A 24,957-nucleotide genomic window follows, 5' to 3' on the forward strand; every position below is an offset into this window, starting at 1 on the left:
TGAGAATTGCATCTGTTAAAACTAAGGATGGGATTTTCAAACGCACGATAACAAAATTGTGTCCCCTTCCTAGTGAAGGATTATGTTAATGTTATTAGGTTTAGTACTTTTACTCATATGTTGTTTGTATACTATTACTCATATTGTTTTTTTTATGTACTCTTTTCTTTTTAATGCTTTTTATAATGTTAAAGCTAGTGCTTCAACTGGGGGCAGTATGTTGTAAAAACAACCTGTATAATATTGTAATCGTAGTATAGTTATTTTATCAAATTGTGAGCTCAGGTCGGCAGCTCTCGTGTTAACGTGTGTGCGACTGATGCCCTTCATAAGGGACCCGTCCTCCCCTCGATATGTAACTTAAGACAGACAGTGCCAATTTGCCTCTCGGCAAGAAAAGGCCGTGTGTGTGTGATCTCGAAAATGTGCATGGTGCGTAAGCGATAAATGCTCTTGTAAACCCGGTGTTTTGTGTTAAAACGTATATAGTTGGTCTCTCTCAATTTTATCATTTCATGTATATCTGTTACTGCCTCCCCGCACTCACTGTAAAGCTAATATTTGTATAACTCTTTATGTAACTGTCAGAATTGCGATAATTGTCAATGTTTGAACCAGCCCTTAAGTCTATTGTGTAAATAAATCGAAGGAAAATACATTTTAATTGTTTTATTGCTTCAGTGGTCCTTGATAAATATTTTGAAGCAATTAGGTGTTCAAATACGCCTCTCTTAAATGTGGATAGTTTGGCAACAAAGTTTACCCTTTCCACCACCTTGTATGACCACCAAGTTCAGCCAAGTAGATTAAGATCTCGGAAAAGCTTTCTGAAAAAATCACGTTCCCTTCCCAAAGAGCCAAAGACGCGCCGAATACACCTATGGCAACAGTCAGCTAAAACAAATTTTGCTCCCTCAGAGGAAATGGCTGCTGGACACAATTTGCCGTATCCCACATGGAAAGCGCTAAACAGACTAAGAACTAGCGTTTCACGTTGTGCTAGTAACCTGAAAAAATGGGGATACCAGGAGGACGATACCTGCGACTGTGGCGCGGTTTAGAATAGTCAGCATCATGCACAGAGATAAGAGAGACCTGCACAGAAGAAGACCTATTCTTAGCGAATGACAGGGCCATCTAAAAGTAGAAAAAAAGGTCATTTAGGTATTTTAAAATATTTTAATTTTTTTTTATTATCGAATGTTCCCGACCTATTTGAGAGGAGGAAAGTTAATTATTATTACTAAAGTTATCACACAACTTTTTCTACAAAAGTCTGAATGCCACCTCAAAACAGATCCCCCTTGGTCTATATTGATAAACTATGTTTTTAATTACATCATCGCATGTACACAAAAATTAAAGCATAGTAATTGATGTGGTCAAATCAAAGTAAAATTGGAACAAATTATAAATACCGTGAAACCTTTATTCTAATTTCGAAACCACTTGTGATTCGAAAAAAAAATTAATTCTCAAGCAATAATAAATTCTTGGCCTATTCTTTTGGCCGAAATATTTTTTCAAGGCTCAATTTATTTTCTTTTCTAAAGAAAAATCATCAAAACATAAATTAATCGTTTTCAAGATGAAGATCGTATCATCTAAACACACTCTATCGGATATGTCGGATACCACTATTTTTAACTTTTATTCAGCTGCGAACTTTTACCGAATCTACGTTTCTATATTAATAAACCGGAAATTTTTTGCCACTGGAATGTTTGTATTAAAGTTTCGGTCAGAATTCGTTGTGTTTTTTTGTTTGGAAAAATAAAGCTAGTGAAAAAATCCGGAACTCGGGACGATTTATGAAAAATACATGTACGCATGGCTCGTTTTTAGTCAAAACTTTTCTAAATATCAGGAAAGGGAATGTTTATATGTTTGTAACGTATTATTTGTAACAATACAGCTGTGATTTATTCCTAGCCGTTAATTCGGGTTAAGATGAGTATTATTTATCTATCCAACAATAATATCGAGTTATAATATATATTACTGTACTAAAAGGGGTCTTTTCCAGTAGAGTGTATGTACACGGACTACACCAAAGGGGGTCTCTTTCTTGATTATTAATTGATCTAGCGCTGGGCAAAGTAATATGTATGTCATATATCACAACTAGATATTTAATATAAAAAAAATGGTACATTTTTTTTTATATGCTGAAAACGGTAACAAATTGTATAAATTTAGTGCCCTTTGTCCGTTGTTCTCGGAAAAATAATACCCCTTCGATTATAGTAGCGAGGAAAAAATCATTTAGTGGTAGTTAAAAAAGTACACTCAATAGCAATATCACACAGTGAGGTCTAACATGTTAACTTAGGGCTCGTTTTCACGATGATAGTGCTCTCACGAAAATAATATCAAGAGAATGATAGTAATAGTGCTAGTTTTGGAGTATAAATGTCTTTACCCCTGCTCTTGTTCCCTTAGCTTAGCCGTTTCGATTTTGGTCATCTCCTGATTATAATATGTGCATTTTATATTTCGATTTTTTTCTTAATTTTCTTTCCTTTATTGCAGAAAGGCCTGATAACGGCAATAAATCAAAAGTATTTGTCATTCTTTCTCCACAGACACGAAAATTGTTGGTATTCTTCAAGAAACTTTGAGACGTCAAAACGTTCCACTAATTCTGCCATTTATCAACAACCAAAAACTAGAGTTTTGATAATTGTCGTGATCGTGCAATTATACTCTCAACTATCTAGTGCAACATGATAGCGTGAGAGTACTGTCACGAGAGTGACTAACGGCTAATTTACACGACGAAAGTTGCCGCGAGAGTAACTCTCATGACAGTAACTCTCGCGCAAACTATCATCGTGAAAACTCACCCTGTATATTAAGACGTATATGCTTGTCGGAGGAAGGTGATAGTAAGTATTACAACGATAAGTTGTTAAACCCAATATCCTCTCCGATATTCACATTATCTTTCTACCACTTCAACCAAAACCATTTCTACATATTAAGATTATGAAACCACCAAAACCTCATACAACTCTGGTTACATAAATTGATCAATACTGGACAGCGCCAAGATTCTCTTTCTTTGTCTCTAAATAATATTGAAAGTCCTAGAGTAAACTTGGCCCATTGCTGACATCCTAACGCCACATTTAAAGTTTTAGAGTAAACTTGACCCACTGGCGACATCTTGGCACCACATTCGTGATACGCGAAGACCAGCTTAAAAAAGAAAATTTCTTCTAGAATTTCTGTAAAATATGCATGGAATCCAACTGATAGGCTACCTTACTAACGGGGCAACCTTGAAAAGCAACCGTAATTCGTCCATTCCCAGAAAACAGTTTTCTATTATCCAATGATCCTTTGGTGGGAGGTCTCTTTAATCAATGAGTGATTCGGCCTCTCTGGACGTCGCTAATATTGTCATGCCGTCTTTTTGTTTAGTTTTATTAAGATATTTACTAAGACCCAACTGTTTGACATGAGGCTTTTCGGAATGAGACAATAGTTGACAGAATTCTAGGTATCATCCGGGTACTTTTCATTCTCCAGAGTCTCCTTATTTGTATCTGATCTGTGGTTGGCGATCATCTCATTGTATTTAACACAAAGATTATTGTTGTTAAATATCGCCACATCAATATGGGCTGTTTATTAACTAGTATGAGAACAGGTCCTTTATGTCCAACTGGTTGGTCTGTGAGCACAGTACGGTCCCTTTAGCTTATAGTGGTCATTCTCAAGCTGTCAGGAGGAAACATATTAATAATACAGGAGATGTTTGGATTGGGTGAGTTCCAATCTTTTAGCTATCTCTTGATGAAAGATCTTCCCTATTGAGTTATGCTGTTCCTTATATTCAGTTAAAAGTATTGGCATCTCTTCGTAATATGTTGGATGGTTTTTTGAGCTATACATCCATATCGGTATTTATCGATCATGAAATGAATATAAACTCGGCAACCTTCTGTTTAGGAAAACATCTTCCAAATGTCAGCGGTATGTCGACGCGGTATCTCTGACTTCATCGGGATGTCGCCAATGTAGAGATATCTTCAACCAGATACCTTTCAAGTCTTTCTTCCTTTTATAGATGGTTTGTAAGCATTTCTTTTTCCCCACTTTAAGCTCTATTGATCTAATTGATCACCTATACACTCTTCTTCTTTCTAGGTACCGCGATAATGATATTGTTTCTATTGCACTGCGAGAGTGCTGTTTCTATAAAACGATAACGGAACTATAGCGCCTCACGCTGTCGTGCACTTTGATAAAGGCATTATATATATATATATATATATATATATATATATATATATATATATATATATATATATATATATATATATATATATATATAAGACTATTCCCGGGACTCTCATATAACAAGCTTAATAACGATAGTAGTCACCCATAGCACATCAGCGTACAAGGCGGGTGGAGAGCCTGGGGAGTATTGAGACTCAGAGGATTCGTTCCTGGTTTATTCGGATCAATCGTCCTCACTCCAATGGTTGTATACCCAAATGTCCTTAGGGGTATATAAGTCTGTACAGGTTGGGATTATTATTTCTGCTTTTTAGCTGTTTTTATGCCTTTGTAAGAAGTGATATAATGTTGAATGCTCCAATAAAAGAACTTTAATCAAATAAAAGGCAGATATCGAGCACAGTTTTATTAAATCTTGCCCAAGTACTTTCGCTCCTAGAGCATCTTCAGGGGCATCTTAAATAAGCCAAGAAACGTTTTTTGACGTGTTTTTTGAACTGAAGAAAATGAATTATCTTCGAAAAACTTAGAAAAAAGTTGATGATTGATAAAAAATTTTGTAATAAAACGTTTTAGACTTACTTCGTCAAAATTAGGCTATCCAACAATATGGTGAATGTCATAAACATTAACTGATACATTTACATGTCTCGTGCTGTGTACATGTCATCATCATCATCATCTTTGGCTCGACAATCCTCTGTGGATCTTGGCCTGCTCTAAGATTCGTCGCCATTCTGTTCGGTTTCTGGCAACATGTTGCTGTGTACATGTATCAGTTAATATTTATGATATTCACCATATTATTATTCTTCTTCTTCTTCTTTCAGTACCCTGTCCGATTATTGAACGTTGGCGATCATATTGGCAATAATAACTTTGTTTACGGCGGCTCTAAATAAATTAGCGGTGGTCTCTTGATACCATTCTCGGAGATTTCGGAGCCAGGATGTTCTTCTTCGGCCTGGGCCTCTCCTTCCTGTGATCTTACCCTGTATTATGGGGTGTAGAAGGTTATACCTCTCTGGATGTCTCATTACATGACCGATATATTGTAACTTTCGAATTTTTATCGTTTTTGTTATTTCTGTGCTCTTTTTCATTCGATGTAAACGTCGATAAATCCACATCTCAAAGGCCTCCAATGTTTTCATTATTATCTCTGTAAGGGTCCATACCATACAGCAATGTGGAGAATATGTAACGCGATATTATTATTGGATAACCTAATTATGACGAAGCATGTCTAAAACATTAAGACAACATAAGAAAGGTGCATATATAAGAACACCGAACTTTGTGAGAGATAAAAATGAGCAAATGATTACAGCTGAAAATAAAATAATCGAAAGATGGGCTGAATACTTTGAAAGTCTTCTAAATGTCCAGGTAGACGCGGATGGAAATAAAGCAAATTGTGAGTACCAAACGGCCGAGATAGAAGTACCCCCGCCAAGCCTGGAAGAAATTATCACGGCGATAGAAACCCTAAAAAATGACAAATCCTCGGGACTAGACAATATTGATGCAGAACTGATTAAAAAAGGAGGGCATGAACTTAGAACTAAAATACACCAATTAATGAAAGAAGCCTGGGAACAAGAAATAATGCCAAAAGAATGGAGTGGCTGTATTATCGTGCCAATACATAAAAAAGGCAGAAAGGATACATGTGGCAACTACAGGGGAATCTCACTAATCGGTACTACATATAAGATATTAGCTTCAGTTGTACTAAAACGATTATTGCCATATACAGAGGAAATTATTGGCGATTACCAATGCGGCTTTAGGCCTGGAAGATCAACAATCGACCAAATATTTACTATCAGACAAATGCTAGAAAAGTATTGGGAATATAATAAAGAAGTACACCAGATCTTCATAGATTTCAAACAAGCATATGATTCCATAGATCGCTTAAAACTGTGGAGTGCAATGATGGAGTTAGGCGTACCAAAGAAGCTGACCATGATTGCGCGAATGTGTGTCAACAATTCCTTTGCACAAATTAGAATAGGAGGCAAAACTTCAAAGGCTTTCGGCATAAGCACCGGACTCAGACAGGGAGACCCGCTGTCCCCATTACTATTTAACCTAGCATTGGAATATGCAATGCGAAAAATCTATACCAGAGTCAAACCAGACATAACTGCCAGAGGAGCAAAGATTATTCTCGCATTTGCAGATGATGTAGATGCAGTAGCACAGACAGCACTGGAAGTTAAGGATATAGTATCGAACTTTGAAGAAGCAACACTAAGCGTAGGCCTGAAAATAAACGAAGAAAAAACTAAATACATGGTCGTATCAAAAAAGGAACGACAGCGAATAAGACAAAACATTACCATAAACGATCATAATTTTGAGGTGGTCAAAGAATTCAAATACCTAGGAGCAACAATTACCAGTGAAAACACAGGAGAACGGGAGGTTGAAATACGAATACTGGCGGGGAATAAATCATTCTTTGCCATTCAACATCTAATGAGGTCAAAGCTTCTCTCAAGGCGTGCCAAAATCCAAATGTACAAAACCATAATACGACCAGCAGTGACATATGGAAGTGAAACATGGACATTGAGAAAGAAAGAAATCAATAAGCTATTAGTATGGGAACGCAAAATCCTGCGAATTATATATGGTCCTTGCAGGGACAGCGTGACAAATGAATGGAGGAGCAGATACAACAATGAAATAGAGACTCTCTTCGGGAAAGGAAACATCGTAAGATACATAAAAGCCAATAGATTAAGATGGGCAGGCCACGTGGTACGGAGTGATGACGACAGACTGATTAGCAATGTGTTTTGGGAAAGACCAGATGGTAGAAGATCGACAGGAAGGCCTAGAAAAAGGTGGAAAGACGCAGTCAGGGAAGACCTGGAGAAGATGGAAGTAAGGCCATGGGAAATAATAGCACAGGATCGGAATCAATGGAAGGCAATAGTAAACGCGGCAATAACTCACGAAGAGTTGTAAAAGCCAATGATGATGATGATGATGTCTAAAACATTATATTACAAAATTTTGTATCAAGCCTCAACTTCGAGTTTTTCATTTTCTTCAGTTGAAAAAACGTTTCTTGGCTTATTTCAGATGCTCTAGGAGCGAAAGTACTTACTTAGGTAAGATTTAATAAAAATGATCTCGATATCTGCCATTTATTTAATTAAAGTTTGTATGAAGTTTAAGAAGTGTTCATACTTTTCTTTGAAGGTACACCGTGTCTATTTTACTCGACAACACCAAAGGAGTTTCTTTTGGCCATTTTGTATTGCGAATCCTCCGGGCTGAACCTTTACTCTGACTGTATTTGTTTGGAATACGGCATTTGTCTACTCAAAAAGTACCATTCAAGAAAGTTTCTACGTAGTTATTATTATTATTAGTATTGCTCACTTCTAGTTTTTTAAATTTATATTATATGTTTATAATAAAAACAGAAAAACGTGCTAAAAGTATTTGAAAGTACGTTTAAACATGTTTTAAACAATATTAGAAATTGTTACAATGAAAAAATTTGTATAGGCGGTATTGGTTTCGTATTTGCATAATCAGAATAGATGTATACTATAACAGATTAAAAAAATGTGACTTAATTAGTTGTTTTAATTATAACAGTGTCAAAAACTGTTGTTAAAAATTATTAAAAATAAAATTATTGATTCTTGCACATAACCTGTCAAATTATATGAATGCACACATCAATATCTTTTAGAGTTCGACCAGAATAAAGAGAGTTGGTGACAAAGGTAGTAATTATCTAACAATAACCAAATTCGTGCTGCCTAATCCGGCACTCTCATTATTCTGGACGAATGATATCCAATCAGTTTAATATCATAGATTATTTAGATGCTGCCAAAAGCTCAGGCGTTGCATATTATTATGATCTTAACAATATACTGCGTCCGTACTTTGTAACATTCTCTATAAATGACAATTAAACATTTCTGAATGAATGGCATGATGAGATAAGATAAGTCTTTTATATGTCATTTACATTGTCACGCTCTAGGTCAAATATCACGTTCTACATCAAATTGGACCAATGGAAACGAAGATATACCTAAGGTCCCTTATTTGATTTTTCTATCTTTATTTGACTCGCTAAATCCTATCCGTACGTTAAGCCTTTTAGAAGCTCAAGGGCCCACTTGACACAACGTCTTGTTTAATTGTTCTTTGTCATCGTATTATATTCTTTAAATTTAATCGCATGTCAATATCGGACCAATAGCAATGGAGATATACGAATCCACACACGAAACAGACAAAGAGCAATCCTGTGGAGACAAGCGACTATGACGGCATCGGTTCCGATGGTAACTAAGCAAGGTTCTGAAGCGTTTGCGTCGGTAGGTAATGCAGATCCAATGATTACCGATATTGGTGCCAGGCCTGTCTGGTCCATGTGGCGCATACTTTTCTTTCTAAGATACGTAGTTCTTTAATGATGGAGCTATGACATCATTTTAATGCAATAAACTCGTATTAAATTCTCAAAAACTTTAAAGAGTTTCTGATTTCCCATGTGCAAATTTTCACGTTGTTTCTACATTTATTTTTCGTACTGTTATTTTATTATACTGGTTGAACAATTTTACTTATTGTAATACATTTTTTTCGTAGGTGTGGCACTTTTCGAATGATACAGCATGAAACGTTAAAAAGTATTATATTCCGTAAGAAATATTTTCCTAATCTTTCCATTAGTTTTTCTGCTGGAACATATCAAGACATTTTTACAAAAATTTAAGCTCCGTACACTACATTTTATTTTTGATCAGTTCTCGACTGGAGTATTTGTCTAAGATGATTGTATGGATCTTGGTCTTCGATCTTCTCTGCGCGGTTTTGAAGCAGAACATTTATATGTGCAAGAAATAGGTTTTGTTGTCTTTTCATAAATAGCTGGCCATGCCCAGTTTCTTTTGTTTAATATTTCAATCTAGTACATGATACTTGTTGTCCACTATACATATATGATTTTTATCGAGATTCACTTCACCGTTACATCTTTTGTCTATTGTATTGTCTTTTGCTTGTTTATTGTGCTGCTTCGTACCCTATCACTACCGGATCATTTGCTGATCCTTGTGTTAATTTTCTATGTGTCCATATGTTTGTCCTTACGTATACATACCAGTTATTAATCTATTATTTTAATAAATTTTAAATACAGTAAATTCGTCTGAACGCTTCTCAAATAATTATCCGTAATCCCCAAACGACAAAAGAATTAATTTACAAAAACCTGGAAAACATTCCCTCGTGTGTTGGAATTGAGCTAAAACTTTTCGCAGAGGTCATGCGTAGTTGAAAAATAAATTATAATATGCAATGCCGGCAAAACTTTTAATTAATTTTCAGTGTCACCTAAGTTGAATATAAATAACTATAGGAAAGCAAACATTTTTTAGTATAATTTCAGCGAGGAAACACGAACTTTTATGCATTTTTTAACGACCAAACAGCATGTTGTCTTTTTATTTTTTAACAACTGTTTTTCATAATGGTTATTATTTCAGTAGTGAGTTCAAGTAGCTTTTGCCTGCTATTCTTGCAATTTTAATCGATGACCCACAATAAGTATCGAATGCTAATTTGATCTTTCGAAATAATTATATAATAAATTGTGTTCCGCATATTGGTCGTATGGTTTTGAAATTCCAATTAAAAAGTTCCAAGTAAATCGTTAAAAAGTGGAAGGAAATCAATAGACTTTTGGCTAAAGTAACTTAGTACTCAACATAATCAAGGGACAAAAACAAGCACAATTGGGAATTTATAATCGATAACAGCTCTTGGCATTTTCGATAGATTCTTTTGTGAATTATCAGATCAGTACTCCAGCTTGAACTCGGTTCTCTGTTGCAGTAGACGTTGCCGGTGTTCCATCTCCAGCGCGCATTGATGGTAGTGGTGTCTTATCGGTGGGAGTGAAGTTATGCGGAGAGATGGCAAGCCGGCGGCTAGCGTTACAAGTTTTCTTAATGATTCTATATTTCTTGCACTTTTTTGAATTACGTTTCTTAGACAGAGCAACAAGTGAAGACCTAACCACTCTTGTATAGTATTTAATCTGTATTGTGCGTACACTTCATAACGCTGTATTGTGCGTATAACTGATCTTACGGATCTTCTTCTTCTTCAGATGCAAATCCACTAATGGATGTTAGCGATCACATTTTCCATTAATTCTCTATTTCTTGCAATATGTATCAGATATTGTATGTCGTTAATCCCTGTCCATTGCCTTATGTTTCGGAGCCAGGACATTTTCTTGCGTCCCATTCCTTTCTTGCCTTCAATTTTACCCTTGATTATAAGTTGGAGGAACTGGTATTTTTCATTTCTCATGATGTGACCTAGATACGCCGTTTTCCTTTTCTTGATGGTTTCGAAAAGTTGGCGTTCTTGGTTTATTCTTTTAAGGACATCTATATTTGTGATTTTCGCTATCCATGGTATTTTTAGGATACGGCGATAGAGCCACATTTCGAAAGCTTCTAATCTGTTTATATCCCTCGTTTTGAGTGTCCAGCCCTCTACGCCATATAGCAGCACTTACCACACGTAGCACTTAGTAAACCTTAGTCTCAGTAGAAGATCGTACTCTGAACAAGTCAGTACCTTCTTAAATTTACGAAAGCTTGTCGAGCTTGCTCAATGCGACATTTTACTTCCTTGTCCGATGCCCAGTCTTCAAAAAAACACGATCCCAGGTATTTAAATTTACTCACTCGTTCAATGGACTTAGTATTCAGTGTTATGGTGGAGTTTTCAAGTGCATCCTGTTTCAAGTTTCTGGAGATGATCATAAATTTGGTTTTTTTGGTATTAATCTCTAATCCCATTCGCTTACTGTATTCTCCGATTATAGTGACAAGTTGTTGAAGATCGACTATGTTGTCACAAATTAAGACACCATCATCAGCATATCGTATGTTGTTGATCAATACTCCACTTTGATTCCCATCTTTGCATCCTCCAAAGACTCTTGAAATATGGCTTCCGAATAAATGTTAAATAAAAGAGGGGAAAGCACACATCCCTGTCGAACGCCCCTTCTTATATGTATGGGTTTGGATATAGAATTGTCTATTTTTAACTGTGCCGTTTGATGCCAGTACAAATTTTCAATGCATCTTATGTCTTTTTGGTCGATATCAACTTTCTTGAGGATCTGCATTAACTTGTAGTGTTGGACACGATCAAACGCTTTTTGGTAATCTAAAAAGCACACATCCTTCTTCTGATCGTAACAATTTTGGACCAGCACCTGTGTTGCTACTATTGCTTCTCGTGTTCCTAAACCTTGCCTAAACCCGAACTGGGAGTCACTGATGTCCCATTCACATTTTTTGTATAATCTTTGATGTATTTTTAAGAATATCTTTAAAGTGTGACTCATCAGGCTAATGAGTCTGTGATCCTCACATCTTTTTGCATTGACTTTCTTGGGCAGGGGAATAAAGGTAGAGCGTAACCACTGTTGAGGATAGCAGCCAGTTTCATAAATTAAGTTAAATATTTTGTGTAGTGCTGAAATTCCCCTTTCATCCAGTAATTTGAGTATTTCTGACGGGATTTCATCTGGTCCAGGTGCCTTATTGTTTTTTGAATTTAATATTGCCTTTTCTATCTCCTCTTTGGTGATTGAAGGGCCAGTCAGCTGGTCGTCTGTATAAACTTCACTCGTGGGTCTTTCGTCATGGAAGAGCTCCTAGATATAAGTTTACGGATGGATTATAGAATTTACTTTTCAGTTTCATTGGAATCTTTCAATCGTAAAAGTTCCTTCTGAATATTTAAATATCCCCGGCTCTTAGTTTTCTACACTGGATATGTTGAGTGCGTTAGATATTGTGGCCTAAAGTGTATGTAGTACTTCAGATAATACTACTGAACTATTTTAAAAACTTTTAATTCGTTTAAGTAAACAACAATACGATCCTAAAGCCAATGGTCAAAGAAAATTAAATGTTCAATAGGAAATATTTATTTCATATTTAGAGATGAAAATAGTCTCAGTCGAGATACTTAAAAAGTATATTTGCTTGCTTAATTGCTGAGATAATAACCATACATTAAGATCACAGCGAAAGTGTATGTGAATGAAATTTGGCATTTTGTTTCTTGCATGGCTTCTTGCAAATGATAGGCATGGCAACAGGGCTTAAGAAGTATCACTCATAATAATAAAATTGTGAATGTCTGCCCAAGAACAGCTTTAATGAAACAGTGAGTCCTATTTGTTCACTTAGATTAGATTTAAGTTTAACAAGTAAAAACTAGTATTTTATTAAAGGTAAAATGTGTAATTGATAATTAATTGTTTTATAACATACATAAAGGTTTATATTAAAATGGTTGGTGTTGCATTATATTTCAGATTCATCATTTGTTTACCGTAATTTCAAGAAGAATCGTTGTTATAATAACATTTTTCCATGTACTTCCCATAAAATTTAGAAATTAATGTGTGCTATAAACAATCTCTCTAGATGGCACTATTCAAATCCATATGATTTAAAAAGTACCATTTATCAACTGTCAAAATTTAAGTTAGTTATAGTCCATTTCCATCATATTGATAGCACATTATGTATGCAAATCCCTAAACTGTTGATACGGGTGACTCAATGAAAAATAGATATTTGTCAACAAGTTTACAGAAGTATATAGGAAAACAATTTTAAATTGAGTATGACCACCAGGTATAAAGGTTGAAGCAGAATAGAATACAATAGTTTTGAGGGTTACTAATCCCTAAATAAAGTTGCCAGTGGCGGAGTGATGGAGATTAACAGGTACTAATGAATTTGCAAGAAATGTAAGATGTTTATTTTATTGGTTATATATAAAATAAGTTGTGGCCGTAACAGGGGCCGATTTGTAAAAAAATGAATATTATTTTAACCAAATTCCATTTCAGATTCACTGCTTTCTTCAGAATCTAAGGAATCTTCAACTCCAATGTTAATTATTACCGGTTCCTGCATTGCATCAGTCATATTATCCAAATTCCGCATTTTATTTTCTTCCTTGTGAGCATAACAGCATTTTTCCAATTTTCTGGAGTTACTTTTGATAAGGAATGTGTAAGTCTTCTAATTTAAAAGTTTTGTTGTTGCGTCCGACTTCACCCTTTACTTGAGACCATATATTTTCTATCGGATTCAGATCACAGTGGTATGGGGGTAAACGTAAAATAATTACATCACGGTTTAATGCCATTTCATCAATTATATATTTTTGCTTAATTGCGTGTTTATCCAACCATTCGATTATCTCTCCTTTTTTCCATAAAGTTGTTGGCAATTTTTTTGCTAGTCTTGACTGGTAACTAGCATTATCCATGACTATGACAGAATTTTTTGGAATTAAATCCAACATTTGCTCAAAATATTCTTCAAAAACGTCAGCAGTCATTTCCTCGTGGTAATCTTTGGTTGATTTTGAGGCAAAACTTAATAATCCACCAGTGACAAAACCATATTCGTTTCCAATATGGGTTATTATGAGTCTGCGTCCTTTTCCAACGGGAATATTGTTTATTCCAGTAGATACACCTTCGATGAATGCCTGACGGGAACTTTTCACATTTGTATCAACCCATAGATATGGTACAGTATAACCCATAATTTCTTGTTGCTTATGATTGGTAACTCTTCGTTTTCTCTAATTAATGTTTGGATTTTGCCCAATGTTGGAAATTCTTTGTTAAAAAAAAATGAGTGGACGCTGCGTCTTATCATGTTTTTATGTATTTCTTCAATTTCCAAGGGTTTACTCCCTCCACTCTTCTTGGGAGATGAAACAGTTCCTCCTTTTCTTTCTTTTAGGAATCTATAAATTGTTGCTTCTCCAACCCCTGTCATATTTGAACATATGTTAACGATTTCACGAACATTACTTAAAGGGCGTTGATGTACAAGTGCATCGTGTACATTTAATATTATATTTTTCTCTCTTAGACTGAAGGCACCTTTAAAACTACACTTAACCTGGATAAAACCTGTTGTCGACGTCATTTTTAAATGCAAATAACAAAATATCGACACCAAAAACGTAGGTAGGTAAGACATGAACAATGTACATCTACAAACTAAATGGAAGATGCAAACAATTTCTAATTTATATTATTGGCATAAGCTGTAATGTGTCATAAAAACTACTTATTAAAAATTACTGTTTACATTAATTTATTTCGTGCAACATTGAATTCTCTCGTTAATCACCCGTGTATAATTAACAATAATCGTGTGGCATATATACCGACGTTTTTTATGCACAAAAAAGGTATAGTGAGATTAGTGGACACTTATTTTACAGAAGATTTTTTAAAAGATAATGAATTGTTGACGGCATCTTAAAATATTAATTTTTTTTATTTATTTCAAAACAAGTATAGGGTGACGCCTATGGTTTTTTGACCTGTTGAGGATTTGCATACATAATGTGCTATCAATATGATGGAAAAGGACTATATTAGTTACAAATTACAGTGGTATGAGTGACGCTACTTTTGCAATTTTAAAAACAATCGATCGTTTAGACATTACGAGAGATTAGATCGAAAAAGTATTTACAGCCAAAAACTGAAAAATTCTTGGTCCAGATGATATTCACAGTGAAGTTTTAAAAGTACTTGCAGAAGAGCGAATCCTTTCTGTACTAGTAGATCTATTTAATATAGATCGGGGAGAATACCAAATAATTGGTTAAAATCTTAGCATATAAAAGTGTGAGGAGAAAATAGAAGCCACACACTCTGGCTTCAGAAATGATTTTGAAACATTTCAACGATGTTTTGATGTTAATGTTGTTGTTTATATCTGTTTCGTTGATTATGAAAAAGCTTTTGATACAGTAGACTTGACAATCTGACGGAAATACTCAAGAAAATCGGCCTAGTTGGAAGAGGTAGAATAATTGCCAACTTGTATTTGAACCAGGTCTCTTCAGTTGAAATTTATGGAATTACATCGGAAGAGATACGTATCTTAACCGGAGTACAACAGGGTTGTGTACTGTCGCCCTTACTGTTCAATGCGTATTCACAATTTATTTTTAGTAATATCTTGGAAGACATAGACACGTTTTGTCGATCACCAGTCTAGAATATATGCAAATTATTAGGTATGGTTGACAATTTGGCAGAAGCGCCGCATTTGACTTAAAACTAAATGTTAAAATGACAAAATGTATGGTAGTGCTTTATTTTGAGCAGCAATAGGAAAATTAGTATCATGTAATTTCTTGTGAATGTTTTAGGAGAACATGACTCTTCAAAAAGAAGAACACAATGGAAAATCTGTTATTCTGATTTTGCCTTCCGAAACACTTGTTACCCAAGTACGAAAGCTCCAGAAAACGTAGAAAAAGTCCAAAATCGTTTTGACCGTTTATAAATTGAAGTTACAGTACTTATCAGTAATACAGAGTTAACAAGTATAAATATTTGGGTTCCTGCATAGATGAAACCAATGACCAGAATAGAGAAACAAGGGTAGGCGTTAAATAACTAGACTTTTAGCTAACTGTGATTTTTCTGGGCACAGGCACCTGTGTGGTCTTAAGCGGCCCTAGTTATGGCTTTAAAGTCTTTTGTTATTTATCGTATTTTAGAAAAACAAAAGAGACTTTTAAGCCAGAACTTGTGCCGTTGAAGACCACACAGGAATCCAGAGAAGATATAGCAGAAACATCGAGATTATATTCCCGGGATCTATATAAAGATGATCAATACCAGGAACTTGTTCACCAAACTCCTTAAGAAATCGAAGAAGAACCTAACATACTCGAGAATGAAATAAGACTGACGATCAGTTTTTAAGACTGGCTTTTAAGGTCAAAATAGGTTCCAAATAAATTTGGCCCACCGTGTATATGGGAAACATTTTAAGAGAGCTTAAAGGATGGGAAACATCTCAATAAATGGCCGAAAAATAAACAACCTACGTTTTGCAGATGACAGCCCTTCTTACAAATAGTCAAGAAAGTTAATTGATCTCATAGGACCGGTTGAAAACGAAAGTCAAATATTTGGTCTGCAGTTAAACATATCAAAGACAAAGATCATGATAGTGGATACAATACATAACAATCCATAACCACAATTGACCGGTTTAAGGTTGTGAGCTCGTATTTATATCTGCGCAATCATTGATCACAAAGATAGGGTCACTACAGGAAGAAATGAAACGTAGATAAGAGCTAGCAAAAGTCGCTGTAGGTAAGGTTTGACCAAAATTTGGAAGTAGTCTCAAATTTCAGGAACTTTAATAATGAGGTTGATCAACTGCTTAATATTTTCAATACTGACATACGGATGTAAATCTTGGACCCTACGATAAGCGAAAAGAAGAAAGATAGACGTCACTGAAATGTTCTGCCGGAGAAGACTGTTTCGAATTCCGTGGAACGACCACAGGACGTATAATTCAGTGTTAAATGGGCTATTGGTCAGCAAACGGCTTTCCAGCAAAGTCCATCTCCAATAATTAAAATACTCTGAGAAGAATCACGAGGAAGATCCCCAACAGGATGGGGCGACCAAATTACAGGAATATGAAAAAAATCTATACATGAGTTAAAAGAAATGACTAGAGACAGATATCTTTGAAGATGTTATCATAATGACAACTGCACTTCCTCCGGGGGTCAGGATTAAAGAGAGAGAGAGAGAGAGCTATGCTATGTTGTCGAAAGCTGAGCAATAAAGGTGAACCATTTGAAAGAACTAAAAACTTTTGAAGTGTGGTTTCCTAAAAAATCCAATGCATTGAAAGGGTTTTGAGACTATTGGAAAAGAACTAGCTGAAGTATTTGGGTCATATCATTAGAAGGGACAAATACGATATGCTTAGATTCATTATATATGGAAATGTTGTGAGTAAAAGAATTATAGGAAGAATTTTCTGGCTGAAAAACCATAAATGAATGATACACAATGGCACCTCAATCTTCTTCTTTTTGGCACTTCATTCTTCTTCTTCAGGTACCATCTCCGCTACGGAGGTTGGCAATCATCATAGCTATTTTAATTTTTTGAGGCAGTAGCTCTAAAAAGTTGTTTTGAGCTGCATTCAAACCATTCTCTCAGGTTCTTGAGCCATGAAATTCGTATTCTTCCGATGCTTCTTCTGCCATATATCTTTCCTTGTATTATGAGTCGCAGGATGCCATACTTCTCGCCCCGCATCACATGTCCGAGATACTGTAGCTTTTTTTTAAAGTTCAACTTCCTTCTCTTTACCTATTCTTCTCAGTACTTCATTATTCGTAACTCTATCTACCCAGGAAACCCTCATAATTCTTCTATAGGTCCACACTTCATTCTGGCCATAATTATTTTATTAACTGATGCTTTAAATAGATTAGTTGTTGTGGAGAACCATTTTCTCAGGTTTTTTAACCATGATATTCTTCTTCTCCCAATTCCTCGCTTTCCAAATACTTTGCCTTGAAGGATTATTTTCAGTAATCTGTATTTAGTGCCGTTTCTCATTATATACCCGAGATATTTTAACTTTCTCCTTTTAATGGTATACATCACTTTTATTTCTTTTTCCGTTCTTCGTAGTAGGTACAGTCCCGTTGGTTATCTTGTCCGTCCATGATATCCTTAGAATTCTTATGTATAGCCACATCTCGAAGGCTTCAAGTTTTTTCTCCTTCGCTTCAGTGAGTGTCCTGGATTAAACTCCATAGTATAATATCGAGAAGATATAACATTGTAGGAGCCTTACTTTTATCTCCAGATTAAGGTTGTGGCTTTTAAAGAGTGTGGCCATGTTGTTGAATACACTCCTAGCCTTCTCAATTCTACATTTTACTTCTTGTGAGTGATCCCATTGTTCGTTTCCTATTGTTCCAAGATAGGTAGACTGTTTTACTCGGTCCACTAGTGTACTCTTGATAAGCAGTTGGACGTCTCTAATTTTATTTTTGCTGATGACCATAAATTTAGTTTCTGATATGTTTACTTGTAGTCCAAATCTTTCACTTATTTCATTTACTTTGTTTGTTAGTTGTGTAAACTGTTTAAACTGCCTGCAAAAATAACGGTGTCATCTGCATAGCGGATGTTGTTTAGGCGTTCTCCATTTAGAAGGATTCCATGTTTACAGTTTTCTAAGGCTTCACTAAATATTTCCTCTGAATATATGTTGAATAATATAGGTGAAAGTATACATCTTTGTCTAACGTCCCGCAGAATCTGGGTGTAGATATTGCAAGTCATATCCCTGCATCTTTGGAATAATACCTGTAGACTAAACAGTGCATCTCTCGTACCTACGCCTTTCATGAATCCAAACTGTGTGTCTTGTATTCTCTCTTCGCATAGCTTGTATATTCTGCGATGTATAACTTTAAGAAAAGTTTTAGTGTATGGCTCATTAGACTTATTAGAATATATTCTCCGCACTTTTTCGCTCCCTGTTTCTTTGGTAACGTAATAAATTTTGAAACTAGCCAATCTTTTGGAATATTGTCTGTGTCATAGATATTATTGAAGATTTTACATAGTATTCTTAAAGATTCATCATCAAGAAGTTTAAGAAATTCAGACTGTACTTCTTTCTTACTTGAGAACTTACCTTCTTCTCACTTGAGAAAGGCACTCTGAAAAGAAATTTTTGAAAACAAAGTTTTCAGTGTTTTATTGTTACATAAAATGAATTTCCATCAAGTAACGGTCTAATCCATCGATAATGGTAATAATAGGAAAAGTCGTAAATTGTGGGTGGCAAAGTCATTTCGCTCCTAAAAATGAACCAATCCATATTTTCACATGAAACAAAAAACATAATACTTGGAAGACATGGTTGCAACTGAAAAACAAGGTTTTTGCGAAAATCAGCTAACGGAATTATTCCACAGGATGTTTCAAAGTTAGAATAAAAAAAACACCTTTCGATGAATCCCGTCCGTATAATAAGTTAAATACAACATTTTATTAAAAAACCCACTATACTAAATTAAAATTTATAAATTTTTACACAGTGTGCTAAAAAAATCATCAAAATAGTTGTAAAAATGAAAAAACTCAAATACTTTGAATTTGACCAAAATTTTCTCCGTTGCGTTTTTTTGCATCTGAGTGTACAACTCTTTCTACTCTTCTTTGATAAGTGCATCTATTTCTTCGTGTATTCACGAAAAGGAAAATAAATGCTATACTTAGTACATTTTCGAAAATCCCAAAGCTAAACTTTCATGTTGATATTTTTGCCACATTCTAACTTCTCTGTTTTATTTATATTTCTTCGATATAACTTTACTCCTTACACAATGCTTCTAAAATTATAAAATATTAAATTTTCTTGCGAGTTCTAAACAAAACAAGTTCCGAAGAGAATAGCTACTATTACTGCCGTGGCGGTCTTATTTTAATTGAAGCTCTAATTAACAAAGTTTTGAAGTTTCGCATATATTTCTCGATCGTGCTTAGAATGAAAAACTTAGTTTATTCCAGTACGGTCACGTTCGTTTTCTAAATTTTCTGCTGTTTAACTTTGTAAAATTGTATACTGGTCTTAGGTAAAACAATTCGAAGTATTAAACGTAGTTTTCATCGATTTAAAGGATTTTTCTGCTCATCTTATATTATAAAACATTTTTTGACAAGATATTCTGGGAGTATTAACAGAAAATCAAATACATCCGCTAATTCTTAATATAAGACAAGATAGATTTCATACCTAAGGTATGATCTTAGAGGAGACCTATACATAGCTATGCTTTGTGCCTTCCAATTATAAAAACTGGCAGGACCCTGGTCTACCTGGCCTTTCGGCATACGACCGTTAGCGCCTCCACTGACCCTACGAGTCCGACACCAAAATGAAGGTGGCTAGTTTCATAGGCATCGCGGGGCTCCACCTCCCCCGTAGTACCTGTGTTTCGATTACCTCACCCATCCATTATCTCCTCCCACGGGCGGACAGGTGACGCAGGCAGAGGAATTTCCACCTCGCACGTAGACAGGTTGCCGCCGAGGATCTCTCCTCTACCACTCTTAAATCTCCAGGCGGGTACGTGCCGAGACACCGACGCCCCTATTGGTGGTGTAAGGCCAAAAGAGGTGTGTACGGGCCCAGCTCGTTCAACCTCACCTGGTTCTCTTGGAATGAGAGTAGAGTGGTCCGACGAGAGTCTCGTCTCGGATACTAGGAGTGTAGGCCGGTGACCGTGACGCTTAAGCGCCTCGATACCCGACACCTCAAGCGACGGCTCTCCACCTCTCAATTCCTACCCATTAGTCGCCTCTTACGACAGGCAGGGCCTTCTGACCTCGGCCGTATTCTTATCTCCGCGAGCCGAACGGAGAGGAGACCTATACAGAAACCTTCAGCTTATCATGAAAAGGAAAATCGAGGGCCGCAGAGAAATTAGAAGGAAGCAGATGTCATGGCTCAAGAACATTCGCGATTGGATAGAAATACGCAGTGCCGAACAACTTTTCCAATTAACTGAAGACCGTGAACAACTCGTCAACGTAATTGCCAACGTTAGCGGGACTACCATATATATTAGGGGGATAACCACATATGACACCGAAGGAGAGAAAAGGAGAAAACCTCACACACAAATTTACCCTCTGGCATATTTGTCATTATACAGAATTTGTATCAGTATCTGACCAGGATCTGTCACATCTTGCACTAAGTCGAAAGCTTTACTAGATAGACCCAATGAGGCACAGATACGTTGCAGTGTTAAATTCACTGAATTTTTGTAGAAATGAAATGTCTTCTTCTTCTTCTCCCTTCTTGTATTTAGGCTTTAAAGCCTGTTTCTTGTTCAATATTAGCCTCCTAATTTGTTTAAATTATCGCACCATCTTTTTCTTGTTATGCCAATACTTCTTATCCTCTGCCATTCTACTAATGTGTTCGTTCCACTCCTGTTTCCGTTTTGTCACCCATCCATTTATGTCTTCTATATTGCGTGCTCTTCTTATGTTTTCGCTTCTCTCCCTATCCTACAGACGTTTCCCTGATATTCGTCGAAGTATTTTCATCTTAGAAATAAGTATGGGTATTTAGCTGTTGTATTGAAGATGTGTGTTAATCTTTGGAGCTCGCCTTCTATCTTAGCGATTAATGCGGCGTCGTCTACATAACATAATATTTGGATTTCTTTGTTCCCCATTCTGTAACCATGACCTTTACGTACTGCTTGTATTATTTCGTCCATTATTATATTAAAGAAAAGTAGGCTTAACCAGTCACCCTGTCTGACTCCGCTTTGTACTGGTATACACTGTGTTAGTTTTCCATTTATCTTTGTCTGTAGTCGATTATGGAAGTAGATATTTTGGATGGTTTATATAATATTGATTGGGATGTTTCTTTTATACAGTAGGTGTAAGACGTCTTCGACTTGGATGCGATCGAAAGCCTTTGTCAGGTCTATAAAACATAGATATGCTGGTTTATTGTACTCGATGGCCTTTTGTGTGATTTGTCTTAGTACAAATACGGCGTCTACACAGAATCTTCTGGATCTGAATCCTTGTTGTTCATCTGATAAAGTTGTTAGTTTATTGATTTTGTTGGTTAGGACTTTTGTGGTAAGCTTTCTCCTTTCTTGAACAATGGTATCATTATGTTGTTTCTCCATGCGTCTGGTATCTTACAGATATCTTACAGTGCAATATTAGTTTTTCTATAAGTTTTGTCATCTCTAGGGTTATACTTTTTCCTCCGTGTTTTAGAAGCTCGTTGGTAATTCTTTCTGGTCCTGGTGACGTTCTATTTTTGAGTGAATTTATGGCTATCTCTACTTCCTGAAAACTGATTTCTATATCGTATTTTAATTCAAGTGCGTTATTGTGTTGATTATTATTTTCCTTTTCTTTAAACAGTTCTGTCAAGTATCTTTCCCATTCGTTTGCTGGTATGTTATTGTATTCCTTCAATTCTGCTATTTCTTTCCGTTGGTTTCTTATGAATCTCCTTATTTGTTTTTGTGTAGAAGTCGCTTTCCATCATTTTTGTAAACTGTTCCCAGTGTTCATTTTTTGTTCTTCTTACTAACTGCTTTGTTTCATTTTGTATTCCTCTATAGGTCTCTCGGGATTCTGGAGTATTTGATGTTTTGTACTTCGTGTAGCCTTCTCGTTTCTCTTTACATTTCTTTTCTGAACCATGGGGTATTGTTGTTTCTTTTGTTCTCTGCCTGGCGGTTATGCGTGTGAAGACGGGGTGGATTTAGTAGCTCAGAAGCCGCGTTCATGCCCACAGCCGGTCCCAAGCCCGGATAAAAGAGGAGGGTTGATGGGCCACGTTAGCATTCTACCCACTAAAAGAAAACAAGGCTCAAAGAACCGTAGAAATGTGCCGCATTTAATATTTGCGACCTAATCTCCGTCTCGGTTCAAAAACCTGCTCATTATTCTAGAGTTTCTAGTAGTAAAAAAGGTTATAATATTATGTGTAAGAGTATTTTGCTGTAGTTTGTCTTGTTCTTCTTCTTATGCCGTCCCCATTAACGGAGGTTGGCGACCACATTTTTAAAAGCTTCTCTGTCTTTTGCAACGTGGAATAATTCGTCTACAGTCATGTTTGTCCTGCCCTTTCTACCTATACCTGTAGTTTGTAATGCGTGCTATTGTGTGACAAAGTGGGACTTAACATAGACACAAACGAAAGGCTATGTAACTATACATGTAAAGCTTTTCAAATGAAATGTTTTCATGAACTTACGAAGCACGGATTGACAACAAGAAACCTAGAAAATCGGAAAGATGATTTGATTTTAAATATTAAATGACATTCGGGTGCTAAAATTCATTGGGGTGAGGGCGATTAGCTTGTGTAAATCAGGAACAACTCCACCCCGTGCCAATGCTCCAGACCATCCTACACGTCCGATAGCACGCTGATGCGCTATAGAGGCTTCAAATCAGCAGAATGCTTGTCATGTGGAAGCCCCGGGTACAAGCCCCAATACATCGAACTGTATTGCTTTTTCAAGCGCCGAGTTCCCGTTATTAGCTAAGGCCTAGTTCGGCGACTCAGCACTCGAGGGTGTGGGTCCCTCTTGCCCGTTTTTTGGGTTTTATTAGTATTTTTTGTGACTTGCGCCTTTTGTTAGTGTTTTCTTAAGTTATTTGGTGGCTCAAGCTCGAGAGTTGTTTGTAGATTTTTTTGAGAAAATCTCAATTGAGATGAGAAAATTATTTTAAATATCCTCAGAACAGGCTAAAGAACCCGCTGCTTTTGAATTATAATTTTAGTATTTATTATAAAAATTATATGATCACACTGTAAGAGAAAAACCTTCTTTTATAATGAGACTACCGTGCGTTCGACGTTAAGAAATGAGATATAAGATATAGTATTTTATCTTATCATTTATAAACTTCGCCTTTTTATATTTTACCTTTGAGGTTATTCTTGTTGAGTGGTGGAATGATTTATGACATCGAGGTTTTTCTGCGTTTTTTACTAGACTAGACTAAAATACCTTTCGTCTTTAGAAAATAGGTCAGTAAATCAAAATTGTGTTGCGAACTTTTTCTGAACGTTAGCATGAGTTTATAATTCTAATCCTTCAAAATTTCTATATTTTGAAATTATATTATAAACGTATTTTATACTTTTCGTACATTGTTTCATTCTTCCATGTACAGTGCCGACAAAAAATCTTTACAAAGTTAATAAAACGCTTAAATCAGGATAATTATTTTAATTTTACAAATTAATACTTTGTCATATCACCCTTGTAGTCTATGACAAGCTGCATTCTCGTGAGCACCTCTTCAACTTCTCTTTCAGCTGATTTGTCAACTCAGTCGACTCTCTTAAACTTTATTTTTCATAATATTCCAGGCGTTCTCAATGGAATTAAGGTCGGTCGAGTTACTCGGTCATTCCAATATGTTGATATTGTGATCATTCAAGAACTTTGTCACTGACTTGGCCTTGTGAGCAGGGGAACCAACGTGCATAAAGAAGTCACATTCGTGAATTTTCAAAAGTTCAATAAATTTGGTTCTAGAGTAATCACATAGTTGCTTGCCCTCATTGTAACGTTCTAATGTAAGAAATACAACCCTGCCCTTCCTTTATTTCCACTCAACGCACCCCATACCATTATATTTTCGGGATGTTTGACTGAATATGATCTTTTTACACTCTTCAGATGTCCAGTACTGATACTTTTTACAAAAAGCTAATCTTTTTTCTTCATTGTTTTTGTAATCAAGAGCTTCTTTGCAGCACGTCGACTTAGCAATGCTAGATCTTTCTGAATCCGTCTATGAATCGTTCTTGTTGAAAAGTTTTGAATGAGATCAGGATATTTATTTTTGAGTTCTGTGGCAATTTATGGAAGGTTTCAACATTACTGCACTCCTGATAATGTGTCAGTCCTGGATGATGTTTTTTTGCGAGCTCCAGAATCCGATTTTCTTTCCGGAACAGTACCTGAAGGAAACGACACAGCCGACCGTTGCAGTTGATAAATTGTCTCTCTAAAACACCAATACCACGTGTTGCTGTAATTACAGACTTCTATTTCCCAAGTAACGTTAAAGCACGAACTTCCTCTTCATTTGTAAGTGTCTTTCGACCCACATTTTTACTTCAATTTAGAATTTAATATCTCAAACTTCACTCATCAAGTGAAAAGAAGTTTAACCTTAACTACTCGCACAAAGCCAACTGTATATACAGTACA

The 24,957-nt window shown here is 35.8% G+C and overlaps 1 protein-coding gene across 4 annotated transcripts in view; it reads left to right on the forward strand.

The window, feature by feature from the left end:
- The window catches only part of norpA (no receptor potential A), a 133,434-nt gene that overhangs the window by 75,802 nt on the left and 32,675 nt on the right, over positions 1–24,957 (forward strand). Inside the window, exon 3 of one of the 4 annotated variants that reach the window (XM_072527475.1) lies at positions 12,422–12,501. The exons of the other annotated variants lie outside the window; for them this stretch is intronic. Within the exon in view, the coding sequence (XP_072383576.1) occupies positions 12,422–12,501 (80 nt within the window). The remainder of the gene's footprint in view (positions 1–12,421; positions 12,502–24,957) is intronic. 4 annotated transcript variants of the gene reach the window in all.

Source organism: Diabrotica undecimpunctata, chromosome 3 (assembly GCF_040954645.1).
Source record: "Diabrotica undecimpunctata isolate CICGRU chromosome 3, icDiaUnde3, whole genome shotgun sequence".
In the NCBI taxonomy this organism is placed as follows: Eukaryota; Metazoa; Arthropoda; class Insecta; order Coleoptera; family Chrysomelidae; genus Diabrotica; species Diabrotica undecimpunctata.